Raw genomic sequence first — 18,360 nt, 5'->3', positions numbered from 1 at the left:
ATGCTGCAAACCCCATCTATTTGAAACAGACCTTTGGGTAATGTAGTGTTGTGGATTTTCAGGAATCTATAATGGTGAAAATTTCAGTTTTCTGCCTGGATTCTTTTGAGAAGAAAAATTATTTGCATTTTTAATTTTGTCATATGTGCCCAGTCCCTGGAACTAGGTGTTCTTTGATGTTTCATACTTTGAAATAAATATAAACATCAGAGCAATCACTATTGCATCTAATTGGAAATGTTAGTCTCTGTTGGTGTAGACATGCGATAGCTACTGCAAAAAATGCATGGGAGAGAGAATGGTAGATCATTGAACACTTTCTGGTGAGCATAACAAAAACAGAGGTAAGAACTTTTAACCAGATCTAACATACAATGCTTTCCTGTAGTACCAGATTGCTGCATTGTATCATTGTACAAAGATGGAGGGCAACAAATGAAATTACTTTCTGTGTCACAGTAGTACTTCAAGACCTCATTGTGATGGGCACGTTCATAGATACAGCCCCAAAGAGATTAATGTAAATTGGCAAGACAGAGAGAGGGAAGTAGTATCCCCATTCCAGAGATGAGGAACCAGGTTATCCAAGGTCATATAAGAAGTTAGTAGTAGAGCTGGGGCTTCAAACCAGATCTGAGTTACAATCAATACTTTAACCATAATGCCATCCTTCATCATCCATTGGAAAGAAATGGTCTGTAATTTAAAAGCAGCAAAGAGTCCTGTGGCACCTTATAGACTAACAGACATATTGGAGCATGAGCTTTCGTGGGTGAAATACCACTTCGTCTAATGTGTGAACATTATGTACAAATGCTCATTAAAGCTGAAGGGCCTTTTTTCACTTGACTCCCCTTCTGTCCTTGGTGTCTCCAGCCATTTCCAACTTCAGATGAAAGCTGCTAATATAGTGGCTGCTCTTAAAAGTTCACTGGCTTGGAAGATTCAACCATTTCTATTAAATTACCTATTTTAAAGACATGAGATGTTTCTGAAACGGATAGTCTTTTAATCCGGTGAAATTTTAAAGCAGGCATGCTCAAAAAGTTAATATAGAGACAAATTAATGCAAGTGATATCATCTGAGGCATTTCAGTACCAAGTTAGTTCTTCCAGTGAAAAGAGTTTTTATGTCCTAGTCTCTCAAACAGCTACTGATCTCAAGCAAGGGACTCTGTTTGTATAGTTGATAATCTAAGAATAAAAATTCACAGCTAACTTTCCAGTTACATTAGGGTTGAAATAGATTTGATGTCTACCACCAGGCTGTGTCCACAGCCTATTATATGACTGTAGATGCTAAAATGCAAGTATTTTTCACCCTGTATGATCCTTCACTGTATTACCTGCTGCCTACAGGGAAATTCATCCCAGTCCCATGACTCTGTAATTTTTTGAGCAATCATAGTCCATGGTAATCACATCTTACTGTTCGCAGCACTGACAGGAGTTCCAGATATGTGCGGGTATGTTGGATTAAAGCTGCAAAAACATAAGGTCCCTATAGAGAATTGGTATCTGCTAGGATGATATTGTTATAGCTATGTATTTCTAGTTATGAAACCTATTGCTCATGGGACTAGTATTAGGGGAAAATGTACCATATAGATTATCTCAGTTTGGGAAGTAGTTTAGTGTAATCCATTTTTGCGATTTTATAAATGCTTAGGGTTTACTGATCTATTCACAGGATTACCCAGCGCCTCTTTAAAAGACAATCACATTTGCTATTTCCCAGCCTTCCCACATAGTTTAAAGTGAAATTGTGTATTTATCAGGAGCTTGGCCATTTGATTTTAAAATTTCTTTGGAACTCTGGTGTGAATACCATCTGGTCCTAGGGACTTAAACTGATTAAACAGAATCATCCCAAACCACCTCTCTCTCTCTCTCTCTCTTTTTTTTTTTTTTTTTCTTTTGACACCCCAATTTCTGAAAATGTCAGAGGGGTAGCCATGTTAGTCTGGATCTGTAAAAGCAGCAAAGAGTCCTGTGGCACCTTATAGACTAACAGACATATTGGCGCATGAGCTTTCGTGGGTGAATACCTGCTTCAACGGATGCATGTCACATCCGACGAAGTGGGTATTCACCCACAAAAGCTCAAGGTCCCATATGTCTGTTAGTCTATAAGGTGCCACAGGACACTTTGGTGCTTTTACAATCTCTGAAAGTGCATCATCCTTATCTACCCTGAACCTATTCTCTTCCTGATATCTCCCCAACAATGTTGTAATGAAGACTGATGCAAAGAAAAAATTTAGCCTCTGCAATGGACATATTTTCTTCAGAACTGCTTTACTCTGGGAATTAGCAGATCTACTGATTTCCCACTTTTGATATATGTAATGTCTTGTTTTGTTTGTCTCTTTGGCTACTTCTCTTCACATGCTCTCAATTCCATTCTTCTCTTGGCTTCACTTAGGTGGGGTTTCCATTTTCTTAATACATTTTTGGGTCCCTCCTTCATGTTTCTTCCTTCTTTGTCTGCCTTTCTTGATCATTTGGTTAGATTGTGGCTAATTCCCTTACTGGCAGGTTTGTTGGCCCTCAGGGGTTTGCCATTGCGCTTCCCCCAGGCTGTATTGCCCCATACATGAATGCTATTTCAGGCTATGTGGATGTGGTTTGGTTTCTGTTTGAAGGTATTTGGTTTTAAAAACACTGTATAGAGAGCTGGGTCTGAATCCCTCACTGTGGGAGAGTTGAGATTCTGATACAAATTAGGTTTAATTCTAGATTAGATTTAGATCGAATGGGTCTGGGCCTGATGCCCATTAGAATACAAGGATGGTCATATGATTAAAGTACCGGACTGAGAATTAAGAGATCTGTGTGGTATTCACAGCTTGGCCATAAGAATCTTCTAATTTTGGGTGAGTCAGTTAAACATCTTGTGCCTCAGTTTCCCCATCTGTAAAATAGGTATCAGTCTATATAAATTATTTTGACATCTTTGAAAATCTCTCTGGAAGTGCAGTGTTATCTTCAGGCCTGCACTTTTGAGTTATACAACACTCAGATGTTTTGTGATAGTCTCCCTACAGAAAGGTTAAATGTTCCTTTTATTTTGTATGCCTTTGCCCTTTCCTTAGTGTCCTTCCATTTTCTCTTTTTAAAGCCTATTAGTCGCTATGGAAACAATGTCACTGGTATAGGTGGGGCCTAAATTGCATTCCCAAGAGCAGTGTACAGGCAGTTAATATAATAGCATGACATTCATACAATGCTTTGTGAATTAAAGGAGTTGGATGGGTTTTTTTGATGACCTTGTCAAATCAGCTGTCACGTTGCAGGGGGTGATGTTTGTCACAACCTGGCCCAGTCTCCATCTCCAAACAGGTGCCCATCTGTTGTGAATGGATCCCACTTGCTTCTAAGTCATCTGGGCCTGGGTATTAACTGGTCACTGTTCCTAGCTCTGGGGGTCTCATGCACATTCCCAGGTGCAGACCTCATGTCTGACATTCTTCTTGGGCAGTAGGATCTTGCAGTCTGGCTGACTTAAACCCCAGAGCTACAAGCCTTTCTGAATCCCCCGTTGCTTCTGCATGTTCCCACAGTTCCACTTTTCTGTGGGCATGCCAAGCTTCTGATTAACCCCTCAAAGGACAACGTGGCAGGCAAATAAGGAACACAGGCTTAGCAAAGTAGTTTCCTAGACATAGGCACTATGGCCCAGATTTTGAAGGTATATAGGTGTTGCAGCACTTAGCATCTCATCACCCAACTTATTTGGGACCTTAAATCTCATTTTCTAACGAGATTTAGGCACCTAAGTGTCTAAATCCCATTGGCTTTTGATAGACTTCAGATTCTTAAGTCAATAAATTCCTTTTGAACATGAGATTTAGGCTCCCAAATCAGTTAGGCTTCGAGACACTGAGCACAGCAACACCTAAATACCTTTAAAAATCTGGGCGCTTCTCAAAGCACACTAGATTTACTTATCTTTGAAAAACAAGTTCATGAACAGCACTCCTCCACTTAAGTCTGAACACATGCCTTCCACGAGTCCTGGGTTTGTTCCGTGTCCTTAGGTGCTAGACAGCCCTTCCTACCTTCTCTTTCTCCTTTAAGCTGCTCTGTTTTTATTTGGTGGTGGTCACCCCTCCTCCTCCTAACTCAGAGAAACGCCTCATCCCCTGTTGGCTTCTGTGTAGCCCTTCAAAGTTGATAGCCTACCAGAAGAAAACTCATTGTTCCAGGGCCGCCCAGAGAATTCAGGGGCCCTGGGGTCTTGGGCGGCGGGGGGCCCCCTCTTCCGCAGTAATTCGGCGGCGGGGGGGGTGTCCTTCCGCTCTGGGAACTGCCGCCGAAGTGCCCCGAAGACCCACGGCAGGGCCCCCCCCCCCGCCACCGAATTACCGTCGAAGCGGGACCCACCATCGAAGTGCCGGGTCTTCGGCGGTAATTCGGCGGCGGGGGGTCCTTCCGCCACCCAAGACCCGAAGCGGAAGAAGTTTCGTGGGCCCGAGCCCCGCGAGAGTTTTCCAGGGCTCCCAGAGTGAGTGATGGACCCCGCCCCAGGAAAAGCTCTCATAGGGGCCCCTGCGTGGCCTGGGGCAAATTGCCCCACTTGCCCCTCCCCCTCTGGGCGGCCCTGCATTGTTCTAGTAGGAGAGTCATTCAACACTGATGACCCTTGATTGCTCTGTCACAGCTTCTCAGACATAATCTTTCCACTAGGTGTCAAGCTCCTACTATAAAATGGATGTTCTAATCCACTAAGGAGAACATGATGTAATACAACATGAAGGTCACACACCCAAACAAAGGTTTTATTATAAGGTAGGGCCCCTGGAATAAAATAGGGTTCATAAAAACAAAATAGAGTTCAAAATTTGACACGGATATATCCTCAATCTGTCACCACTCTGTTTAATAAGCATTTAAAATCACTGATAAGATCACATAAATGTTAATTAGAATCGCCAGCTCATAACAGCATCAGGCAGGCAATTTGTAATGGTTACAAGTGCAGTTTATTTGCATAGGGTCACAACAAATATACTGCTCCTGCTCCAGGTGCTTGCTCTGATAAATAATGGCTTAATTATTTAAGGTGAAATATTTTCAATGTTTAGGTCCAGAATGAGTTGAGGTCTTGGTCCTAGTCCTATTTAAGGTGATGGAAAAGCTCCTGTTGCCTTCAGTGGTGCAGGATTGAGGCCAAAATAATTAGTTCAACTAAGGTTCATTCAAGTTCCTTGAATCTTTAGAATTGGGTTTGACAGTCTTAAGCAGTTTTCATCATTTTCTTGTGATGTTTTGGCACTTCTGCTCCTAGTCAGAACCTGAAAGGGCAGACATACATGGAAACAAGAAAACATTGGACAACCCTTCAGAAAGGTTTGTGTTGATCCAGGGTTGAGATGAAAGGGGATGGAGGCGAGCACTGTGGATTTCTTATTCCGATGCAGTTCGCTAATCCTTAGAGTATCTAAACTTGCTTTGAATATGTAGAGAAGATGGAGCTCTACTAATTTAACTGTTCTACCGGTAAATCTTTTTTCTAATCCTCAACCAAATCCCAAAGTAATTTACATAATGTTGCTATTATACTATGTGATACCCAGAAGTTTGGGGCTTAATATTTCATTTGTCTCCTAACTTGGGATGTAACTTGACTTATAAGATGCCGTCGTCTTTTTTGGCATCAAAAAATAAATCTGTAAGATCTTCTTTTAATTATGGTGCAGAGGGGAAAAATCAATATTAAGCAGTTTGTGATGCTCATATTGTTAATGAAAATCTAGCTACCCCTGGTTGAATTTTTGTTTTTTGAAAATAGATTTGTTGGAGACGTCCCTAATGTAAGCCACTAGGTTTTTGACACTAAAAAGTTTCTGGCTGGAGATTGGAGAAAGGGGCAAAAACTAAGTTTGCAAACATTTGTTTGAATTTTAAATAAACTATTTCTCACACTGTTTTGTTTGCTTTTGGGGGATATCTACCACTCCAATTAGAATTGTGATGATAAGAGTTGCTCATTCTTCCAGGGAACAAATAGTGTGATTTCTATGGTTGATCCCAATGAAGCAACACAGCTCAGACTTTGAATAGCAAGCCACAGAGTAAATAACATTCACCATAAATTTTGTTGAGTAACTTTGAATAATGGATTAATCGGAGAAAATTATCTTATGCTAACAAACCACAAATAGGGCTGGAATTTACTGAATTACTTATTCATTAGATTATTTGTTCAGCTCTTTATTACTTATTTATGTATCACCATGCTAGTTCTACTTGCTTTACAGACAAGGGCTTGGATGCACAAAAGGAGTTAAACACCTAGAAAATTGCTGTACTTCACAAAGCCAAACTCAGGCACCGAGGCTCCTCTACAATGAATGGGGAGAGGCAGGCGCCTTAGTCTGCAAATCACAAAAGCAAGTATGCTAGGCAGGGAGCCCTCCTAGGCTAGCTAATGGGAGATGCTGACCAGAAGGGGAAGGTCCATGGACACTTGAGGGTCCACACACTGTCTAAGATTTTCAAAGGGGTCTGCCCCTCCATTTGAAATTTTTAGGGTCCCCAAATTAAAAAAAGGTTGAAAACCACTGATCTACACCATGTTAACAAGAAGCCAGGAGGGGGAGGGCGGGGGAGGAGGAGGAGGAGGACCTCCCTCATAAATTTCAGCCCAGTGGTTAGGGTGCCCATATGTGCTAAACGTTCCGAGGGACATCCTCCTTCTCCCTTCCTTCAGCTGTTTTGTGTGAACTCATCTGAGGGGCCCTACCCGGTAGCTGTGCCCAGAGGGCACCTATAGGATTGGGCTCCATACATGACTTAGATGGCCAAATGCCTGTCTTCCCCTGGTTTGTGAATCACTTTGTGGCTTAAGTGGAAGATAGGTATCTGGGTGCCTAGAGGGAAGCAGCAGCGCACATGTCCAGAGGCAGAAACATAGGCACTGAGGGAACTTGTACCCTGAAAAGCTGGTGTCAGCTGAGTCTAGGTGCCAGCAGAGTTCAGTAGGAGTTTTGTTCATTACAGCGGTCTCCAAACTGGGATTTAGGGTGTCTACGCTGCAATAAAACACTCATGGTTGGCCCATGTCAGCTCACTCAGGCTTTTGGGTCTATAGAAAATTAGTGTTCGGGCGGTGTGGGCATACCCTTAGGTGCCTAAAACAGAGACTTAAGCACCTAACTCCTTTTGTGCATCCAGGCCCAGGTGTCTTGCTAGAGGGTTTTTAATCTAAGGCCCTGATGCTCTTCAGAATTTAAGCTCAGAGTAAATCCCCCTGGGCTAGGAAGGCTTGTCAATGGAGTTGGGTTTTTTTCTCCATCAAAACTTTCAAGTGGTGAATTGCAGGATCTTCTGTGACTTTGGGTAACCTCCATGCCCCTACAATGAACCTTGTAAGTTAAGGAATGGGGGACTACGGTGCTTCCTAAGGTTCAGTGGGACACTTCCACATTTGCAGGAATGTTCTGCACACCCCAGTGTTTGTTCTCATTCCCCATCAATGCATATGTCTTGAGCTCCTCTGTGGTTTGCAGCCAAGGCATTCATTCCTTTAACTAATCACAGGAGGAAAGCTTATCATTCTAGTCAATTCAAAAGGGTTTTTAGAGTAACTCTTACAGAAATCTATTTCTAAAACTTAAAAGGCTCTGTGTTACTAACTTCTATAGGACTTCTTTCCTTAAGAAAAAAGGTGTCTGCTGTGTCTGTCTCCTTAGCTTCGCAAGCAAAGAGAATTTCTGTGTCCTCTGGGCTGAGGGCAAACCAAATTAGAGGGGTGGAAAACAGACCAGATGTGATTAAAGAAATTGCTTAGAATCTTGCACATTTCAGTTCAGGTTTTCAAAACCACAATGCATACGGTATTCATGTGGCTTCCAATATGCCAGTGTTATGTATACAGGGATAGTACAAAAAAATGAGGCAGGCTGCCAGGCCCCTGTAGACTTTTTAAGGATTAAATCAAAGGGTGCTGGAGAGCCGTCTTGCTGACTTGCTCTCCTTTTTATCACAGAGGTAATCTGCACCCGTCTGGTTCCTGCCTCCTGATGATGCTTCTCAGACTTCTTCCAGGCAGTCTTCAAGTCTCATGCAGACTTGGCTTTAGTGCCATCACTCATGAAGTTAAACATATTTTGCTCTGGAACAGCATGGAGTCTCTTAATTCACTCTCTTAGTTTCTCTTTTAGCCCCACCATAGCTGTAATGTAGTTACATTGAACTTCAGCAGCATTCTGTTTGTGTTACTATTAAACAAGCAAAGACCCTTCAGGCATTTAAATACATTTTCGATTGTATTTTTAAAGACACTGTCAACTAATTTGGTCTAAAAATGTATCCAATTTTAAAACTACAGCTTCTTGTTAAAATGGCCTTTTGAATTTCCTAAATACAGTGGTCACCGATAAAAGCATGGTCTTTGCCCACAGCTATACAGTGCCATTTGATTCACTGCATTTTCTCCTCTTAGAGTAGGAAATAACTGTGGGAACAGTGTTGAACTTTTCAAGTTACTGTATTTTATTTTAATAATCACTCTATGGTAAATTACTCAGGAGATGGGTTCTCTATTTTGAGATGAGTACATGGGATGGGCTAAGGTCAGGAGCTGTATTTCGTGAGGATTTTTCTAAATAGATAAAATTTATTTTTCTTTCATATTATGTGGCTCCTCGTTTTCCATAAAGGGTAGGACTTTCTGCCTCCTGGAGTCTGTTATAGCACCTAGTTAGAAATAAATATATTAAGCCAAATTATGCTCAAGTTCCATGGAATTCAATCTCATGTAAGGTATTGTCAGGTACGTATTCGTGAGAAGTGCACCTGGGTAACAGAGCAGAGTTTGGACCAGCCTTTCTGCTGAACATGGTGTACTGTTACAGTCCAGTCAATTTAAGCATTATTAACACATTTCACAAGCATCTTCTAATTTTTTGTTGCTTGCAGAACCTCCCACGCCCATTGCACCCCCTGAACTGCTGGCTGTCGGCGCCACCTATCTGTGGATCAAACCCAACGCCAATTCTATCATCGGAGATGGGCCTATAATACTGAAGGAGGTGGAATACCGTACAACCACGGGGAACTGGGCAGAAACCCACATCGTAGACTCCCCAAATTACAAACTGTGGCACCTGGACCCTGATGTGGAGTATGAGATCAGAGTTCTCCTCACCCGCCCTGGTGAAGGGGGCACGGGGCCCCCTGGGCCTCCACTCACGACAAGAACAAAATGTGCAGGTAGGGGAATCTTATGCTTTATAAACAGCACTGTAGTTTTGGTTTAAATGTTCTGTGACTGAAACCTGAACAAAGCTGCATTAAAGTGCAAGCTGTATCTAGCTCTACTCTTATTTCTATGCACCAATGAGTTACTGACCCAATAACAGCCAATACTCCCACCCCTCTTTTGATGTAGCTGTATTGTCTGGAGCACTCTTTGAATTCAGGATATGGATTGATTGTGGTATGTGTTTTATCTTACCTTCATTTTTCTGTTCAGGTGGCATGCTTTTAATAGGCATAGGCAGCTGTTTAGACATCTACAATGCATTCCCACTCACGGTATTAGTGGGAAACCCAAGAAGATAAAAAGAAGACAAGCCAATGATAATCTTTCAAACTAGTTGTCTGAGGGTCACATTGACCCTAAGACAAGCCCATTATCAATGTTTCCATCTCTTAAGTGCATAGTAAATACATACTTTTCCTCTTAGGTAACTTTTGCAGTGTCAGCCAAAAAACAGAAAGCTTTCGGCACTTTGTACAAACTTCAGCAATATTTTTATGATATGTAATTCTGTGATTGTTTCAAAATGTCTTGTTTTGTTTTGTCTTTAATTTCCTCCCCAGACTTATTTTTTTCTTCAGAACAGTGCAAATCTCCACCTACTAATACCCATATGGCTAGTTTTGCTCTGCATGAAATTTTATACACAGCTGAATTTATCAACCACGGCTTTTGACTTACAGAATCAAATCAGACCTTAAATTCATGGGGACTCCACCATAAAACTTCCTGATGTGGACAAATCTGAATGAACATACACTTAATTTAGTTGTTTATAGTTAGCAGCTAGACTTTATATTGCATATTATTGGAAAAATCTGACATTTCCTCTTATGGAATTGTGCTATAGTAAAATATGGACTGTCCATGTAATTGAAAAGCTTTCTCACCAACTACCCAGCCAGCAGGTCAGAATCTTTAGCCAGATTCTTTGACTATTAACCTGATGTTCATTCAGCAAAGTTACAACAAATCATTATATAATGTGCAGTATGTTATAATGATTTGTTGTAACTTTGCCTTAATAAAAAGTTCCAACAAATCAATAGCATTAATGGCAAGTGTTAGAAAGTGTGGAATGGGTACGTTTTTGTCCTCCACTCAAGGAGGCTGAATAACTCCTCTCTTTACCTGTGGCAGCATTTAGTGCTATCTGAATGTTGCAGGATATTGTGCTTTGTTCCTTCATGTTGCATGGAGGAATTTTGAAGAAGGGGGTGGAGGAGGCCAGTTCTGTAATCCAGTTTTAACTTTCCTGGTGAAAGATGAGCCCTTTCTTGGTGTTCTGAATATGCTGTGTATTTATCACTTGCCAAGGCAAATCAAGCTTGTTGCACAGCAATGGAGTGGGTTAGGCAACCCACTGTAAGTTCCTTCCTTCCATAATGCTTTCTTCTCAAGGTTTGGATCACATTTCTTCTGCAAATTTCTAGATGTCTCTTGCAATAGTTTAAACAAAGGAGAAAAGTTGATAGAGGATGTATCTCTCTTCCTTCCACTAGGGTAATATAGCAAGTGGACTTTAGTGAGCTCGTACAAAATATCTGATTCCAAATATCCATGTTGATGAAGTAAACCAACCAACCTGATGTCTGCAAGGGGGGTTAAAGTATTTTAAGCAGTAACTACATTTGGCCAAATGTTTTCCTATGATTGGATTAAGTCTTGATGCATTAATATTAATCACATACTGTCACAGCATGACAACCCCCCGTCAACCCTCCTTCCCTCTCCAAATGGGGAAAAGTAGGGAGTTGAGTGCAACGTGAAGGAAAAAGGAAGCTTCCTAACTATATTATGTTCTCTTTGAAATGGACATGTAAAGCGCTTGGCATGCAGTGTTTTCTTGAGACAAATCAGCAGTGACATTCGTGCAAACTGTGCAGATCTGGCACACAGGTGTTTGATGTTGCATGGTATCTGTCAGACAGGCAGGAGCTGGCAGATGGTTGGAGGGTTTTCCACAGTTGTTGCACATAGAGGGAAAGAACAAGGATACTGATGCCAGCATTCCAACACACTCAGTATTTCAGCAAGTGCCACTGTGCGCAACCTCTTGCCTTCCTGCAACTCTGTGAACACCAGAATCACTGTCAGATTCTCTAGCCTTCAGCACAAATCACAGTCTGATTGATCGTCTTAAGGGGCTAAGATGGAAACTAGTGTTGCACTGGTAATGATGAAGGTCAAAGTTTGAGATTTGGCATGTGATTGGGACCTGTAAACCCAGATTTCTGCCTACAGACACCTGTACACTCAGGAACTGCAACACTCCCAAGGAGGCATAATCCCTCAAGCTTCTGAGCCCCGTAGAGGGAGTGCACATACTACACCAGTCCTTACAAGGTACAACATGAGCCCTTGTGTCCAGCCAGCTCAACAGGATGGTGAAGAGGGGGAAATGGACAACTCAATCCTGCTTTCTCGCTGTTCCCTTTTGCAGTAGTTTATGCTTTCCAGGGGCTACTGAAGGAAACAGTCTCCATAACTCTCCAATGCAGGAACTCCGATTGTGCCATGGCAGGACTTGGTTTGCCCTGTAATTTCCTGATTTGTATTTGCAAATACAAACTCGCACAAATTAGGTGTCTTAAACAATGGGTGCAATCACACTTTTGCAGGAGCAACAAAAACCAGCATCTGCAAACTTGTGCATTTCATCTCTGTAAAGAACACTTGCTTTAAATTAAAGCTTACTTCACTGGAGGAGGAGGAAAGGGGGCTAGTACTGTCCCCAATGATCTCTTGTACTATGCCCCAGATCACTGGGTTTTCCTTTACTTCATATGGCATTGACTAACATCACGAATGATGATGTAGATAATCAGACCAATTTGGCTAACCAATGTCACTCTATTTTTTTTTCCAGTTGTAATTTACTAATGAAATCTAACTGTGGAGAAGGTCACCGCGTTAATGTTAATTGTCATACAGAGGTTGTTGAGATTGATAGTGATGACATTTATACTTTGTCAAAAGCACCAGGTTGGAGAGATTCTAATGATCTAAATGTTGCCTCTAAGGAGGGAGGGAAGATGCTTAGCCAATATCTGAAGATTTTATATAATATCCTCATAATGGTAACTCAGATAATAGACTGGAGAATTTAAATCATTATCCCGATTTTTCATACCGGGTGGTACAACCTCTTCAAATATCTTATTACTAGGATAATTACATCAGACTTATACAGTAAGTCTTTCAAGACTGTTCTGAACAAAGAAGAAAGTGACACCATTTAACTCAATTTTTTTTTAAACTGGCTAATGAAAAAAATCAGTTTATGATGGAGCATCTTTTTAGTCAGTACTGATTTGTGTGTATGTTTTCTGCTCCTCTATTTGCAAGGCCATCTCAGCAATGGGAAAACAGCAAACGGTTTACACATGTATGTGGCTTTGTTCATGTAAATAGCTCTGTTTTGTGGTCAGGTCCTAAATGACTATACAGCACAAATAGCAAAACTGACTACAGAACTGGTTTCCAAGTGCACCATGTAAACTGAAAAATGATCACTAATATATTTGTTGCAGAAACCATAGGTGGTGGTTGTAAGTATAATAGATCCACAACTTTCAGAAAGGTGACTTAGTTTGATGGTATCCTGTGAAATACTCTCCAGTACCCCTTTGATATAGGCATCTTCTACAGAGATAGGGAAACTGGGCCACAAGATTTTCAGAGGGTAGCCATCAGAGTTGTTTCTGAGACTGTGGATGGTGGTGTATTCTGCACTGCTAAGGTTATGGGGCAAGTGATGCTGCTTTTCCGCAATCTCAGCCCGTGCACAGCTTGCTGAAGCCAACAGGAGCTGCTGGTGCTTATTGCCTTTGCTTTGGGCAACATCTTATAGCTTGATTTTCAGTGTCATGCTCAGAGTCAGCTTTAGAACTCAGGCTCCTAGTCTTGTATCTGGACCACTGGATCACTCTGCCCTCCCTCTTCATGTGAAGCTATGGAAAATAACTTTCAAAGTTACAATTATCTAACTTTCTTTACCGCAGGCCTTGCATCCAACTGAAGCGTGACCAAGACTATCTTAGCAAGAGTTGAGAAAGTTACTGCACCATAAGACAATTCTTATCAAAAGCATCCATGATTTGTCACATTATTGATCAGAATGAGGGAAAGCTGTTTTCATGGACTTCAGAAAGGTTTTTGATTAAATAAATCCCCTATCAAAAACTGATTATGCAATGCCCTGTTTTAAATAACCATCAAGGGATTTTATTGAAGTGGATAATATCTTATCTAAACTTTCCCAATCAGTATGTAGCCATACAAAAAGGTTTCGTATACCACTGATACGGTGGCTGGTTTTCCGCAGGGCAGCCTTTTTAGGTTGGCAGCTGCATTTGATAAGTCAAAATTATATTCAAAATAAATTAAGTCCCTGCATGGTTTTTTACTGACTCTTTACAGACTGGAAAAAGCCATATGCCCCAAACTCATGGCAAGCACTATCTTGGCAAGTGAGTGATAGTGTTTTTTGGCCTGTTGGACAGTGACAACAGGTGAAGTGGGGGCAACTGAGTGAGCTCAGGTCTGGCAGCAGTAAGCTGTCAGCCAGAGGGAAGGATTACTTAAGGAGAGTGGAGAGACGGGAGCTGAGCTGCTTCTGGGTAGGAGCAGAGCCATAGAACAGAGCTACAATTAGAGGAGAACAAGCTGGGTGTCATTGATGTCAGCCACAAAAGCAATGGTTTAGGAGAGAAGAACGGGATCAGGGATGAGCACGTCTATGAAAGGTCTCAGTCGGATCATGTACGTCTTAGTGCTCTGATCAGAGATCTCCGGGCACTGGGTGCACGCTTTTCAGCAATCCTTGGGTAGCTAGAAGTGGAGCTAGGTAAATATTTCAGAGTTTTTGTTCCACGGGTTTCAAAAGAATGTTTTTTGTTTGAATTTTTTTCACCCAAATTTTGCAAACTGAAAATGTGTGGTTTTAAGTTTCCCTGTTTTGCCACTGGAATGGGGTAGGAGAGAAGAGATGCTTCTTTTAGATTTTACTGGGGGGAAAGGGAAACTTATGCCTGTTTAGTTTTCCAGCCAGGAGAGCTCTTACAGATGGAGTGGATTGTAAATTCAGATTAATATGAGGACAATGCTAAATTTATAAGACCAAGTGAGATTCAGATGCTAAAAGCAAGAGAGAGAAGAAAAAAAAGCCCCAAGACCCCAAATTAGTAAGGCCCTACCAAATTCATGGTCCATTTTGGTCAATTTCATGGTCATAGGGTTTTAAAAATCATAAATTTCATGATTTCAGCTTTTTAAATCTGAAATTTCAAGGTGTTGTAATTGTAGGGGTCCTGACCCCAAAAAGGAGTTGTGGGTAGGGTGCGGTACTGCTACCCTTACGTCTGCACTGCTGCTGGTGGCGGTGCTGCCTTCAGAGCTGGGCAGGTAGAGGGCAGTGGCTGCTGGCTGGGATCCCAGCTCTGAAGGCAGAACTGCTGCCAGCAGCAGCACAGAACTAAGGATGACATGGTATGGTATTGCCACCCTTACTTCTGCGGGACCCGGCCAACAGCTGACACCTCTGGCCACCCAGCTCTGAAGGCAGCACAGAAGTAAGGGTGGCAATACTGCGACCTCCCTGAAACTCCCTTTTGGGGCAGGACCCCCATTTTGAGAAATGATGGTCTCTCCTGTGAAATCTGTATCGGATAGGATAAAAGTACACAAAAGACAGATTTCATGGGAGGAGACCAGATTTCACAGTCCGTGATACATTTTTCATGGCCGTGAATTTGGTAGGGCCCTAAAAATGAGAGACACTGCTGTAATGATCCTTCACAGGGCCAGTCTGTGAAATGGGCTATAGGAGCTTTCAATTCTTTTGATAAGATAAATTAATAAAAGAAACGTTAAAGGGGTCACATCCAACCTTTCTCTGTATTCAGCAGATATGGAGACTGGGTGTAACCAGCTGGAGGATGTGAGTTCGCTCCTGGAGAATGGAACAATGGCACAGATCAAGAGTTTAAGAAAATGGCAGTTAGTCTTGACCTATTATTGTTGAAATATTACTTCAAAAAAAAAGGTCAAGTTGAAGCAACTGTTACTACTTCAACTGATCTATGCCTGCTGAAGTCTGGTGTGTGTGTATTATACACAGAGTGAAGGGGCAGGGGCGATACTTCACCTGTGTGTATGGGTGGGTGGAATTTAAAGGCAAACTATTGCCATGAAATAAAGTGAAGTTCAAAAGTTAGAAGTAGTGTCAATACTACCCATGTCTCTGAGTCTCAGAAATTAAGGCCAGAAGGGACCATCACATCATCTAGTCTGGTCTCCTGTGTAACCCAGGCCACCAACACCTGAAAACTAAACCCAGCAACTTATATTAAACCAGGGGTTGGCAACCTTTCAGAAGTGGTGTGCCGAGTCTTCATTTATTCACTCTGATTTAAGGTTTTGCATTCCGGTAATACATTTTAACGTTTTTAGAAGGTCTCTCTCTCTCTGTAAGTCTAAACTATTGTTGTATGTAAACAAGTTTTAAAAAATGTTTAAGAAGCTTCATTTAAAATTAAATTAAAATGCAGATCTTATCAATTTAGTGCAGTGGTTCTTAACCTGGGGTGCACGCACCCCCTGGGGCAGGACCGGTGCAAGGATATTTTGCCACCTAGGCGAAACGTCCACCTTGCGCATCGGTTCATTGAGGGGCAAATCCTCAACAAGCCTTTATAGATCCCGGGGGCCAGCCATGCCCAGGGGCTCCTCTCTAGACCAGGTTTCTCCCTCCCCGCCCCCTGAACTCCCCTGGAGGCTGCACAGCCCCCCTGCGAGACCTCCTAACCCTACCCAGGTGGCCCCCGCCCCGAGTCCACTCACTGGCTTTGCCGGGCTTGGGCCGCTGCAGCAGCTTGGCAGGGAGGAGCCACCTTCTGGAAGCACCAGAGAGCCAGTGCATCCCGCTTGCAGCAGCAGCGAGCCCCAGCCATGGAGGAGCCGGCGTGGTGCAGGGAGGCAGCAGCCCTGCAAAGGTGGCAGTGGCACCGCTAGCGGGGAGCAGCTGCGCCCCACCCCTACCCCTCCTGCCCAGGCTTCGGCCTGGCGCGCCCCCCCCCCGGGGGTGCCTGTAGGCTGCAGTGGATGTATGCGGGCGCCAGCCTCCATGCACCCCCTGGCTTTCCCCTCACCTAAGGTTACCATATTTCAACAATCAAAAAAGAGGGAAGAGTCCAGCCCTAGCCCCCATCCACTCCCTCCCACTTCCCACCCCGATTGCCCTGGTCAGAACCCCCAACCCCACCCTGCTCCTTGTCCCCTGACTGCCTCCTCCTAAGACCCTCCCACTCTAACTGCCCCCCTAGTACCCTACCCCCTACCTGTCCCCTGACTGCCCCAATACTTGTGAACACTCCCGCCCCCAGACAGACCCCCGGGGACTCCCACGCCCCATCCAACCACTCCCCACCCCCTGACAGGACCCCCAGAACTCCCAACCCATCCAACCCTCCCCCTGCTCACTGACTGCCCCCCGGGACTCCCCTTACCAGGCCCATGCTGGTGAGACGCTGGCTCCACGTGGAGGCAAAACGCCATGTGGAGTGCTGAGGCAGCGAGACGGGGGGAGCTGCGGGAGGGGCAGCGGCGGCTCACACTTCTGGGAGCCGCAGACCCGAGCGCGGTGAGGGGGGAACCGGGGGGTGCGCCTGCCCGGGATGCGGCCCGGTGCCCCCCCCGGGGGGGCTCCTGCAGTGGATGCATGCGGGCGGCGGGCCTCATGCACCCTCCGGCTTCCCCCTCGCCGTGCTTGGGCTCTGCAGCTCCCGGGAGTGTGAGCTGCTACCGCTGCCCTTCCCACAGCAAGCTCAGGGCCCCGTGCCCCGGTGGCTCACACTCCTGAGAGCCGCAGAACCCGAGCACGATGAGGGGGGAGCCAGGGGGCGCGCCTGCCACCAGTCTGGGGTCTCGACAACCGTCCCCGCTTCACTCAGCCGGTCGCGCACGCTGGCAGCTGAGTGCCAGGCAAAATTGGCTCGTTTGCCAAAGGTGGCATGTGTGCCGTAGGTTGCCGACCCCTGAATTAGACCAATGTGTTACAGTCTTCAGAAGACTAAACTATTGTGATTCCACAGGCAGAGAATAGGAGGGACTGAGGTGCACCAATGCCTGAGGCCCCTGCAATGGCAGCGGATTGATTAAGTGAGAGAGACGCAGATGATTCTGGAAAGTGACCCTGCACCCCTTGCCCCAGAGGAAAGTGAAACCTGACCCCAAGGTCACTGTCAATGTGATCTGGGGTAAAATTCCTTCCTGACCCCACATGTGGTGATAAATTAGACCCTGAGCATGTGAGCAAATACCAGGCAGCCAAGCACTGGGAGACAGAATGCTTGGGGTCACCTCAGAGCCCTGGCCCTCCCCGTCCAGTGTCCCATCTCCAGCTCTGGCCATCTCTGATGCTTCAGAAGTGTGTGTGGGGGAAGCTCACCATAATACACTGGGGTAGGGTGCGGGGGGGGGGTCCCCTTGCTGACTCTTGCAGAGTCACTTTGCCAACTTTTGAGAGTTTGGAAGTACATTTTCATATTTTATAAAAACAATTTTCTGTGGTTTCTGTCACACACAAGGAAAAATGACTGTAATGAACTCATGGAAATGGCTGTAGAGAGAACTATCAAGTGCACAAAAAAGGAACAAACTGGGGAAACAATTATTTTTCTCTAATCTCTCTGTTACTCATTAGGCATGTGTTGTAACAATAATGGGTTTTAAAAGGGCTTCGGATTGGAGAATTATCTTTCAAGAGGATGGTGTCGCTTTAAAATTTAATGGAAAAAACATTTTGTATGTAAAGTTGATGCTAAAGTATAAGATTTAGGATCCCTATATTGATATAATTAATATTTGATTTTTCACACATGCACATAAAAGCCTGAAATATTTGCTGTAAATAACCACTAGTCAAAAGAGATTATAAATAGCATATTAAATGATTTTAGATGGAACTCTCTGCAGCTGAGACATAAGTGTATTAGCCTAAAATCTCCTTTTGAACATTATACTGTAATCAGAATTAATGGGGCTACTTACTGTAGTTACCCGTTCCCCATCTTGCTTGCTCGCTCTCTCTC

At 43.7% G+C, this 18,360-nt stretch overlaps 1 protein-coding gene across 5 annotated transcripts in view; it reads left to right on the top strand.

The window, feature by feature from the left end:
• The window catches only part of PTPRT (protein tyrosine phosphatase receptor type T), a 698,170-nt gene that overhangs the window by 331,899 nt on the left and 347,911 nt on the right, over positions 1 to 18,360 (top strand). For all 5 annotated transcript variants that reach the window (XM_039498533.1, XM_039498528.1, XM_039498531.1 and 2 more), the window contains one exon: positions 8,926 to 9,219. In XM_039498533.1, coding sequence (XP_039354467.1) covers positions 8,926 to 9,219 — 294 coding nt within the window. The remainder of the gene's footprint in view (positions 1 to 8,925; positions 9,220 to 18,360) is intronic.

Source organism: Mauremys reevesii, linkage group 13, assembly GCF_016161935.1.
Source record: "Mauremys reevesii isolate NIE-2019 linkage group 13, ASM1616193v1, whole genome shotgun sequence".
NCBI lineage: Eukaryota > Metazoa > Chordata > Testudines > Geoemydidae > Mauremys > Mauremys reevesii.
Note: the sequence above shows the minus strand (reverse complement) of the source record. Positions and strands in the feature narration are given on the sequence as shown.